General features: G+C 34.3%; 2 protein-coding genes across 2 annotated transcripts in view; one reads left to right on the forward strand and one right to left on the reverse strand.

Moving 5' to 3' along the window:
* The window catches only part of LOC134747582 (arylalkylamine N-acetyltransferase 1-like), a 36271-nt gene extending 35545 nt beyond the window's left edge, over positions 1-726 (reverse strand). Inside the window, exon 1 of the mRNA XM_063682175.1 lies at positions 523-726. Coding sequence (XP_063538245.1) covers positions 523-606 — 84 coding nt within the window. The 5' untranslated portion in view covers positions 607-726. The remainder of the gene's footprint in view (positions 1-522) is intronic.
* The window catches only part of LOC134747590 (small ribosomal subunit protein eS19A), a 469695-nt gene that overhangs the window by 46548 nt on the left and 411019 nt on the right, over positions 1-12128 (forward strand). The gene's annotated exons all lie outside the window — the stretch shown is intronic.

Raw genomic sequence — 12128 nt, forward strand, 5'->3', positions numbered from 1 at the left:
CAATTATGACGTGTAATATGTAATATTATTATAAATAAATGAGTATGAGTATAAGTATGGGATATGGGACGATAACCTACCTTACCTACCCTATTTATTAAATTTGCCGCTTTTTTCTACTGACGGAAATAGCTTGACGAACTATAAGTTTATACATAAGTATAATAATGTCATCCTACACTTCCTATTCTTCTGCGTAATAATAAAGTATTCTTTTAAAATTAATAATTACATTGTATTCATGTTATTTCTCACATTTCTTATGAACAATGGACACAAAATAACATGTTACTAACATAAGGCTGTGTTTGGTAACTCTTTTCCGAGAAAGTTTTTATATCTACTGTGGGTAGACAGACAATAATTTCATTCAAAATTACTGATTACCATCTTATTTATTATCTCTTTGTAGTTATTTTGATCCACGATTAAATATTTATAAGGCTTTCTTAAAAGGATTCCCTATCTTTTTATATAATATTATTGATATACTTTGCATCAGGCATAACATAGCCTACTTACCGTATATTTGTCAATCTTAGCATTTTCACGTTCAAAGTGGGTCTTCTTCAAATTCACAATGCTCCTGGCACTAGTAACAGCCATTTTGTCTATTTAAAAAGTATAAAATTAAAAACAAAACGTTCTGTCACTTTCGCGCGCAAACGGGTGCGTCTCCCGCGAGCCGGTGGGACCGCGCTGAGATTCGAAATTGGAATGGTTGCGAAACGAGGCGCGCTTCTTTTATATGGTATTGTACTTTGCAGTTTCCTGGCTGAACGCGCCCCCGCGCTCCCTTTCATATTTAGGTCGGCAGTTAGTAGTTTTTCGCTTATAGATTTTTTTTTTACTAATTGGTTACATAATTGAAATCAAGTTCATCGTTGCTTATCAAAAAATCGTTGGAGACCTACCCTCTGCTCCTTATATAAAGGTACCAAATACAAAAGGTTTCGAAAGGAATCGGAATAGAGATGTGAAGAGAGTATGGAAAAAATCCTCCGCAACATTTTAAGGTCCGTCCAGACGAGATGATCAAATTGACAATTTGATCAGAAAAAAATTGGCATCAGTCTCGTCTAGCGTCCAACACGTACACAATGTAATCACCAATTTAAGATTTATGTTAATATACGAGCATTCGAGATTAATAGATTGGTAGGTGCACTGTTTTTTACGAAAGAAACTGCCATCTGATCCTTCAACTCAGAGGGGAAACTATGGTTTGGGATTAGTCTGGTTTCCAACGCAGTTTTCTTAACTGCGCTAGTCGTAATGTAAGCTTGCTAAGTAGTTAATCGTGCTCAATCAGTGGCTGTTGACGTGACAGAACCTAATAATAGTCGATAGTGACGAAGCTGACCCCTACCTTCGAAGCTGCATGGTGGTCGCGTCAGGATAGCGGGTGGACCTCGGCGATTTCTATTTATTTTATTTTATTTTCTTTATTGGGGAAAAAAACAGATACAGGCCAGTGACAATACACAGATAAGATTATAAAATGATAGGTTTAGCATGCATCCTAATACAATTCAACGACATATTTATAAACATATTGTACCTTTTTTGTTAAATATCTCGTTTTAGAGAGAAGTACACTGGTTTTTATTAAAGGTACACTGAGGTACACTGACGGTACAATATGTTTATAAATATTTCGTTGAAATCGCCGAGGTCCACCCGCCATCCTGTCGCTCACTCGGGTTCGAATTCAGGTAAGGGAATTTATTTGTTTGTTTGTCAAGAATATTTGTTTCTGAGTAATGGATGTTTTATATGTATTTAAGTATGTATGTCATCTAAGTCGATATGTGTAAATTTATCCCCAATTTATTGAATAATAATTTTATTGTATAATAATGTAAGGACTTTATTGATATAGCAATATTTTATACGATCTACTTAAGACGGACGTAAGATATTACTCGTAACACGATATGTATGTAGTTATTATTATTCTCTAGGTATAAAAATATCAAATATATTAAGAACGGGTCACTCACGTATTTTAAGTCAAACAAGTTGAGTGAGTTGGGTGAGTTGAGTTGAGTTGGTAGGTGGAGATTTTTAAGTTTAATATGTCTGTGTCGCACGGAAGTTTTGTTATATAGATATTCTTAAGCACCCTTATAATAGTAAACTACAGTGCCCGTAATTTGATATTTATTTAGTTGTTAATTATTCTCTAGGTCTCGATAATTTAGGTCTGGATAGTTCAGCTTGTGGCTGGATTACGAGTCGGTTTCAGTCGATTCTTTACTGGCTGATAAACAATTTATCACTAATACCTACGTCTTAATCCAGCTTGTATTGACCAAAACTACTTCTTAATAACACTATATATGCTATTCGAATACCTCGTATAACGTATCTAATACGTCAGTTTTCAATGATTCACGGTTAGTTTCACTAGACTTCTTGACCGATACCAACTCAACTTTGACACCCACCCGCTACCTTCAGTTACTCGTGAACAAGATGCATGTAACTGCGTCGAAATATCGGGAGCTCGAAAACAATACAAAAAGTAATCACGGTCCATATCCCGGTCAATTTTTTTTTTTTTTTTTTATAATTTATTTCTCTTTCTTGAATATAAATCAAGTGTAACGTCATTTGAGATATTTAATTAACTAATGGAAAAAGTCATAATGGAGATTGTTTTATCGACCAATCACGAGACGGTCAGCCGAGAAAACCAGCATTGTTTCCTAAAATAATCATTAGTCTTAATAGGTTTTTAGATGGTAATTTTTATCTATTGTAATTTCCCTTTTGACGTTTAAAAGTAATAAAACCCTAATTTGTATAAATTACTTTCTTGAATACCTTTCGGTTACGGTGAAAGTAATCGGTGAAGATATCATAAAAAAGACTGAAGTTGTATTACGTTAGGATAAACCCATGGATGTATTTCCTTGGGGTCCATATTGGCTCACATAACATTACTAGTCATATTATTTTTCATAATAACGCTTTTTGATCATAATAATCATTTGTCATAATTTTTTTGCGTACAAATTTGTTGTATATAAATTTGTATTACCAAAATCATTGCTCATAATTATCTGTAGGCAGATTTTTTTAACAACATAATGTCACTTCCAACTATTCGTCACGACTCATAATGGTTTTTATAATAAACTTATTAATTATAAACTTATATTGTATAAGTATTTGAAAGCATAACATATAAAGTATGGGTGTATTGGAACGTACACAGCGATTTTTAGAAAATGAAAAGTAATAAATAAAGCCAATTACATGTAAAGTTATTATTTCATACCCCATTTAATTTAATTATTAATAAATTAATTTTTATTAGTCATGTCTCCGCAACTTTTTTATTTTTCTTGTACCTAGCCTATTAAGCTATTTCGGCCCGCCAAGGAGTCGACGAAGCGCCGCTTCGCGGGGCTCCTTTTTCCGCTCTGAGGAACACAAGAAACCTAACACTCCTCCTCGCTTCGCTCGTCGTCGTACCTATCCCGACTCTGGGACTGTATTTCTTTTTTGATAGCAAGTTGAATGTGGTGTGGATGCAAGATACCTGACAGTTTATAAATAAAACCAGGTAAAGTTTAAAATAAATATTATATAAAATTTTATTACTTAAAATCGTTATGTTAAAAAATAAATATGATATAAAATATTATTATTTAAAATCGTTATATTAAAAGAATATATGAAAATTAACATTAGTATTACAGATATTTATTATGATTGACGTTATTAACATGAATGATTTGGTGTTACAATAGTTATGCGCAAAGACAAGTTATAAGTAATGATCATTATGATATAAAATTATATAACAAACATTTTCGAACTTTCAATAATCGAAGTCGCAATTTTATGTGAACTTTGGCGCACCCATTTCCTTGACTCAGGCAGTTTCTTTTCGATTTGAAATCAAGAGCAAACTGCAAAACCTTGAACACTGACTTAATGCTGAAGTTTAATGAGCGCTGGTAAGCTAGCCGTGCGACTTTCAATCCGGAGATTGCGGGTTCAAATACCGACTTGTCCAATGAGTTTTTCGGAACTTATATGTTTACAACATATAATTTGATATTTACCAACTACTCACTCTTACCGCGTACTGTGCTGTCCTCAATCCGGCTGTCGGTTATTTTCTCAAAACCCTTTAGCATTACATGTTTAGCTGGGCGCTTAAAACGAGCATTTGTAGCTATACAGTGTACTATGTAATGAAACAAATATCGCCTCGAACGATACATTACACCAATGTGTTAAAAGTCAGTCTTCAGCTTAAAATTTAAAGGGCTCTGCAGTCTTTTCCATAATCACGATATTCATTGATTCACCTCTGCTCACACTCGATAAAGTAGAAAATAATTAAGTACATTTGCTGTTTGTGACGTTACTACCCAGTACTCACTGTAACGTCGTTATATAGGAATTAATCTGCTTTAAAATGATCTTAATTGGTATAATATGCGTCCTGGTTTTTCCAGTTTGAAATACTGGAAAAGCAGAATACCAAGTAAATACAACGATAATTAACGCGACCCTTAAGTAGTTGAATAGGCCATAATATCCATTGGATACTGACCGCAATGGAAAAGCTCTCAATAAGAAATATTATGAATACGGTGAAACCTTGTTAATAGGGAACATCCATTATTACAACAGAGTGGTCCGTCCCGGTGCTATGCTATAATTATATACATATAGCTTTCACATTTAAAAAATACCTTCGCATACAATTTAAGTGGAAACTTTTAAAATGCAAACTTTACTGTAAATTTCTAAAGACCAGAATATTAAAAAAATATTAAAATTGAATCTCGTTCAGAGTGCTGCACAGCAATCAATGGTCATTTGCACCTCCATAACTTCCATAAGTAAAATCAGATGCGTTGTACAACGAGCACCTATGTAAAAAAAACATCTTTTAAAATGAAAATAGCCGTAGCTTTCATTTTTAATATAGGATTAAGGATGAATCACGTTAGACCGGGCCGTGTCCGGGCCGGAGCTTCCGGCGCTTCGTTTTCTATGGAAAGCATCACATGATCACCTGTCATGTCATAGAAAGGTAAGTGCCGAAAGCTCCGGCCCGGACACGGCCCGGTCTAACGTGAGTTATCCTTTATAAATAAGTATATTTTATTAAGAGTCCCCGGCAAGCTCGGCCGAATTTCACTTTCCCATACAAACGGAGTTTCGTTCTCGTTTTAATACTACGTGTTGGATTGCAATGAAACTTTGCACATATAATGACCTGAGGTATATCTAGGTCTGTTATTTGTTTATTAGTTTTAGTTTATATAGCTCTAGTATATAAAACAAACGAAATAGAGCAAAAACAAGTTTTATAGGAAAAACTTAAATTCGCTGTTTTTTTAACTATGGTATCTGAAGCTACATAAACCTACAGACCTAGATATACCTGATCCCATTATAAGTACAAAGTTTCAGAGGGATCTAACTAGTCGTTATTAAATGAGAGCGTGACTACGTTTGTATAGAGAACCGAGCATGATGCCGGCACTCTTAAGATATTCAACAAAAAGATCCATAATTGTGATAGTTCACTTAACTGTAGGTATTTTGCGCTGTGTGTATTTAGAGGGGTCATATTTGGGCAAATACCGCGAAGTGTATTTGGTACAGTCACCTGCAATAATATGATATGAAACGAAAGCCGCAAAAATATCTGACACGATCTTATTTGTAGAGCCATAAGATCGTAGTGTCACATATTTTGGCGGCTTTTGAAGAGTAACATAATTATGATTGCAGGATTTGCAGGTGACTTTACCATACAGTATAGGTCGCGGGCGCACCGTAGATACTCAAAACGTTTTGATCGATGGCTTGTTTACATAGGTAGATGTTTCAATATCATAAAACAATATTAAAATACTTACCTAATTTTACACAGAGGGCCTACCCAAATTTCGTTATCTGCCTCTCTATCGCTATCGCTATTTCATATTCGTGCGTACCTACCCTCAGGTAGGTACTTGTTACTGTACAGGCTGTCGTATTTGTAAATGTTGCTGGGTATTTTGGTGTCTGTGCATGTTTTATTGACTTGTAAACTGGTTGTGAAACTTGTGAAAGAGTCCTAGAGATCTACTCGCAGATAAATTTTTAGAATTTGGGGTTTAACTTTTACAAGACACATAGGTACATAGCTTGGTCATGTAAACTCTAAAAACTCATAAACAGTTAAAATTGGTCATATTAAATAGGCTTAAAGTCAGAATGTCTCAATGTATTTTAGAGGTTTTAGGATAGGACAATGTATTTACGAAAATGGCAGGAAACTGTCCAGATGTAAAACGCATGAGTATTATAAAAAAATAGGTTGCATTTATACCTAATACAGAAGACATGTTTTACTTCGCGTTTTTAAATTGTTATTTCCAGTCTTACCTAAAAGCCGTCAGAGTAAAGCGCTGACCTAGAAAGTTTGCGTCCTATCACAGCAATGTTTGTTTCCCCCGGTAAAACTTTCAGCGCAGTGCAAGGGGTGCAGCCGCCCGATTCATCCCCTGCAGCGATGCCGTGGAGCTACGATCTACACTGGTTTCAAAAAGATAGAAGTAACTCCGGTTCCGAAAAAAAAGACAACTATAAATATAACAATACAGACCAGTTTAGAGTCTGTAAACCATACGTAGATCTCTAAATGTTTTATATTATACCTAATTCTAGTCATCTTACGCGTTTTAACATACTGTTCTTTTTTTTTATACTACGTCGGTGGCAAACAAGCATACGGCTCGCCTGATGTTAAGCAGTCTCCGTAGCCTATGTACGCCTGCAACTCCAGAGGGTTGGAGGCGTGTTGCGCGGTGTTGCGGTAATCATAAGGATATGATCAGACCCAGAGGTTTTATTGGAACCCCAATGATGAAATTGGTACAAAATTTTGCTAGTGAGCTCTTACAGGAGGTTTAGAAGACTAGTTGCATTATATTTTCTGAAAATTGTTTAATACATTCTAATAGTTGCATTTGTCTTTGTTTTTAAATAAGAAACAAGTTTAATTAAAACTCGTTGGGACTGCGGATTTCGAAAATGATGACTGTTTTGGAATCCAAGATGGCGGCTACGCATTTTGTCATAAGTCGTCATATATGTCGTTTTATAGGTTTTATGGAGTGCCGATTTTGAAAATGATGACTATTTTGGAATCCAAAATGGTGGCCATGCACTTTGTCATAAAAGTGGTCATGGATGTCGTTTTATAGGTTTTTTGGAGTGCTAAGGTAGTTTCGAAAATGATGACTGTTTTGAAATGAGAACGTTTTTACGTCAATGTCGAGTATGATGACCTTGAGCTGTCAAACCGTTAATTTGTTTGACAGTGCACCTATATACGTTACTATTGTCTACTCTGTGGTATTGGTAGCTCCTTGGAGACTCGTATTTTCTTTTCACTGGCGTTGCATGCCCCGGTGAGTGCAATGAAAACATTTCTGCTCTGCATATTTTTGCTCTCGTTAACGGACTTTATTTACCTTTTTTCTGTGGTTAGATTATTTATATTCCGTGGGAAAATAAGATGGATAAATGGCAGGTTTTATTAAATGTTACATTAGTGGGTCAGGCATTCAGACCAAGTAGAATTTTAACCGATTCTCCATTCAAGTGGTTTTGAAAGATCGATGCAAAAAAATTCATCAACTCTACTGGCGCGTAGCTGGTAGTAGTAGTATTATAAGTTCTGTATGTAATATGCTATCAATGCCGTTGAGAGGAATCTTATGACACTAAATTATGTTAAAAAATATCGCCTATCCATTTGGGCTTCAAAGCTTTCTCAAAAACTGACAAATATACAAAAAATAATTACACCCTTAAAACAGTATATGAATAGAACAATAATTCTCTCGGGTCATGTACTAACTGCTATTTACTCGAGAAGGCTTCCGACAACATTTCTGAGAACAAACCGCCTTTCCAACATATTCTGATTCAAGCTCAGTTGATATTTTTTTGTCCTTTTTGTACCTATACATACACTCTATGTCTTAGACTTGCCATATCTTTGCTATCATAAAAATATATTTGACTTCTACAAAAAAAAAATTGATGCGGCTAATAAATTGACATGCGATTATTGCATATTGCATCACCACACTGTCTACGATTTGGTATATTCATATACCTATGCATATTAATAATTGTGTTCTGGTTTCACATTCACCTTCAGAGCGAGCGCCTCGAGTTCAATATGTCACTGCCAAGGTATGAACTTGTGACCTCAATCAAAGTTTTACTCTACTAGTGTCCAAGTTGTCTAACCGATGTTTCGGTTTCGGTCTCGGTATAAAAATCATGTTTCGGCTGAAGGGTCGGTTTCGGACGAAAACTGCGACTATATTTTCGGTAGTGTCCGACCGGTGTTTCGGTTTCGGTTTCCACATCAAAATCATGTTTCGGCCCAAGGTACGGTTTCGGCCAAAGCTAGTGCAAAACCGAATCTTAGCATTCTTCGCTTTCGGTTTCGACAAAAAAAAACAGTTTTCGGTAGGACACTATTAAAAGTATTAAAACAAACTATACTCATGGATAAATTTAGACGAACGCAAAAAAAGTTTTAATTCGTTACTGGATTACAGCACCAAAAGTAATTTCAAAATTAGTGTAAACTTTTTTTTGCGTTCCTCTAAATTTGTCCATAAGCGTTTGGTTCGAGAAATTGTTAGGTAAATCCTTACTTAAATATAAATAAAGTCTACAGAAAAAGAAATCTATACGAAGCGGGAAGAAAAACAGGTGCGTTTAATTATGTAATAATTAGGATTGTTTGACTGTGACTCGGGGAAGAATTTCAATTCTTCAAAACACTAAATTCGCGCATCAGGCATATAAGCATTATATTTATTAAAAGTGCGGACGAAAGTTTTGTATATCAATTTGATGTTTAAAATTATGTATTAAGAGAGTCCAGATCAATTTGATCACTTTACCCGCTTAGCTTATTTATTATTATAGCGCTAAAAAAGTTACATTGTTGTAACATAACTCGTTTGTTCCGCAATATTATGCCTAAATGTCTAAAGGGCTAATATTTTTAAGACTTCTATAGGTAGATAGGCCTATTTTGAGCCGTTTCGTTTTAACCGCAGGTTAATAATTCATTATCCATATAAAACGGTGTAGTTGAACAAAGCACTGATATTGAACAAAACCTTGTTGCAAAAGGAAATGCCTGGTCGCATTATAAAATGTATCTGTTGTCCCTTCGCCTAGAAAATTGTTTCGTAAACATAGGAGTAGGTACCTTGAATTATATGCAATTTTATGTCAGTAGGTTAAACTTTACGGATCATTAAAACAAAGAATATCGTGCGGAGCAATTAATGACAGAATAGTCTATTCAGTACCTACTCTAACTGCCTTTCAATACATTAATTCTTGACATTATCTCTTAACAATATCACAAAATAAACCTGGAAAATATCAAAGGAGATTTTTCGGATCACTCGGATCAGATTCGGATGTCGCTTAAACCATTAATTCCTAATCATGAGTCAGTCGTATCAAATCAGTCGTGGAGGCCAATTCGAACTTACAAATTGATATAATTTTGACATTACTCGGGTTAACATGTTGATCTTAGGGTCTTAGTGTATCAATAAAAAATCCTTAAGTTTTATTTTATGATTGAATGTCGCCCTAAAAATCCATATACTTAGTTACTATTACGGGCAACGATATCTACCTGCGGATTTTTTTGTCAAACAATTTTTTTTTTTGTTAATTAAATAAACCTTTTGTTCTTTAACTATTTTAATCAAAACACGATCAACAAAAGTGTTTAGGTGTATCAATTTCTTTACAGAACTTCCGTAACCGTACACCGAACATATAAATGGCGGTTACTGGACAATTTAACGACTTATGTCATAGTTACTTTTTATCAATTGTAAGAGAATATTCGGTTTCGTTTGGCAAAGTATTGGCCTTTTCATATTGGCAGCAGCATGTGAAACCTAACTAAATATTTTTTGTCAAAATTGTCTTTTTCAGTATTTTCTAAACTTTATCCCTAAATGTAGGCAGATATCCACTTTTCTTTGTATATAAACGAACTTCGTTTCAAAACTATTGTAACAAGCCTCATTATTTTGCATCATTACAGAGTTCTCGTTTCCCTAAAAAATATCAGTTTGGTTTACAACATCACTGTCATCAGACCAGGGTCATGGTAAGATAACATTGCATTGTCCAGAAGTACTATAGGTATAATTGAAATTGAAATTCATAGTTTCAGTGTGAACGTAACTCATTTACGCAAAAAAATGCCAACGGAGTTCACATTACGGACATTGTCAATATCATTATTATAGTCCGCTATGCAAAAAACGCCATCGCCGAACTCGTTTTAGGTCTAACAGAACGCAACAGTCGTATTCGTATCGCAAATCGAAAGAGCATAGCTTTTGTTAATTATTCCATTATAAATTAACATACCTAATGCACACTTGATTCTAGGGGCTCATCCATTAATTACGTCACACGTTTAGGGGAAGGGAGGGGGTCAAGAAAACGTGACATGTTGTGACAAGGAGGAGGGGGCAGTCACAAATTTTGTTATGTCACTAACTAGATCTGGAACCGAAAGTGGTTTAGATTTTTTTATTCACTGTTAACAGTTCAATTTGCAATGATAATCGTTTTTAAGGAGTAATGTATTTTTATTCCTAAAAAATGCTTTTGTCAAAAATGTTTTTTTTGTTAAAATATTAAAAACTTATTGAAATAGTCGATTACGTTGAAAACAAAATTGCCAATTGGGGGAGGGGTTAGCCAAATGGGACAAAGCAAAAAATCTTCAAATTCGTGTGATGTAATTAATGGATGACCCCTAATTAATTGCGTACATGTTTTTTTATTATATTTAAGTACATATATAAAAAAAGTCTTGATTGAATTGCGGACCAGACACTATCTAAAAATAAAAGCAATATTTTCATTGCTGGGTCGATTCGTTTTAAGTTTTACACTGTTAATTGATAGTAAAGTCAGTAATTAAAACTAATAATATTCAAATTTTATTGATAGCTTGATATAAACTTTTCGTGGCCTTACCGCTATATAATTTATGTTGACACTTCGCTAACACAAGCTGAATAGTTAATTAATAATAAAAAAAACGAATGTACAATGCATGGACAGAACGATTTATTTATACAAATTTTATACATAATTTAGACGAGCAGATGCTAGTGTTTTTATATTACTTTTCACCACACCAACTGGTAAAGGCTTTCTTGATTTTTCAAAAACATAAGAAAGTTGCATTCTATTCACATGTGAGGCAAAGTAAACAAATGCAAATGTTGAGTTGTTTTCTTATGATTGATTATGATTTTGAATGATAAATAACATTCATTTTGAATCAATTTGCTTTGGTTTTGTTTACAGTTAGTATTTTCCTTGTGTTGGTCATGTTGGTGTGGTGAACATTTTTGTGTTTTACTCGGTGGCTAAATTTGTTTAGGCCTTGAAATGCTCGCAACGCTAAAGATTAGATTTTTCGAACCACTCGCTACGCTCGTAGTTCAACATTGGAATCTTTCGCTCGTTTGGGAATCAATAGTAACACGAAAGGTTAAACAACAACTTTTCCCCCTTGTAAAACAAATAACTATTTATTATTGTTTAACGGTTAAAAATACAATTTGTAATAAAATTGAATGTTGATAATGAATAAAAAATCAGCCCAGAGCATGTCGGGCCATGCATATATCGTTCATTTGTTGTGACACATTCGCGGAAATATAAATAATTCGCAGTCTCGGAATTTGCGGCATGATTACACGATAAAGACTATTTCATAACACTTACATAAACATGAAGGGACCCATTCCAAATGTGCGTCGATACACTATATCATACCTAAACAATAATTAACATATTTTACATAATCTTGATGTAAAGTTTACGTTGTAAAGAAAAGAAACCAGGCGAGCTGAAGATAGTTAGGTAAGTATATTATTTATACTTGTTTACCGCCGAAAAAGTAGGTACCTACCAAAAAATCACCAATCGAATAAAAGAACTACTAGGTCCACCAATCAAAAACTTATAAGTATTTTTCCTATCAATTTACACAAACAAAGCTTTAAAAGCGAATC

The sequence above is a fragment of the Cydia strobilella genome, chromosome 15 (assembly GCF_947568885.1).
Source record: "Cydia strobilella chromosome 15, ilCydStro3.1, whole genome shotgun sequence".
NCBI classification, from domain to species: Eukaryota; Metazoa; Arthropoda; class Insecta; order Lepidoptera; family Tortricidae; genus Cydia; species Cydia strobilella.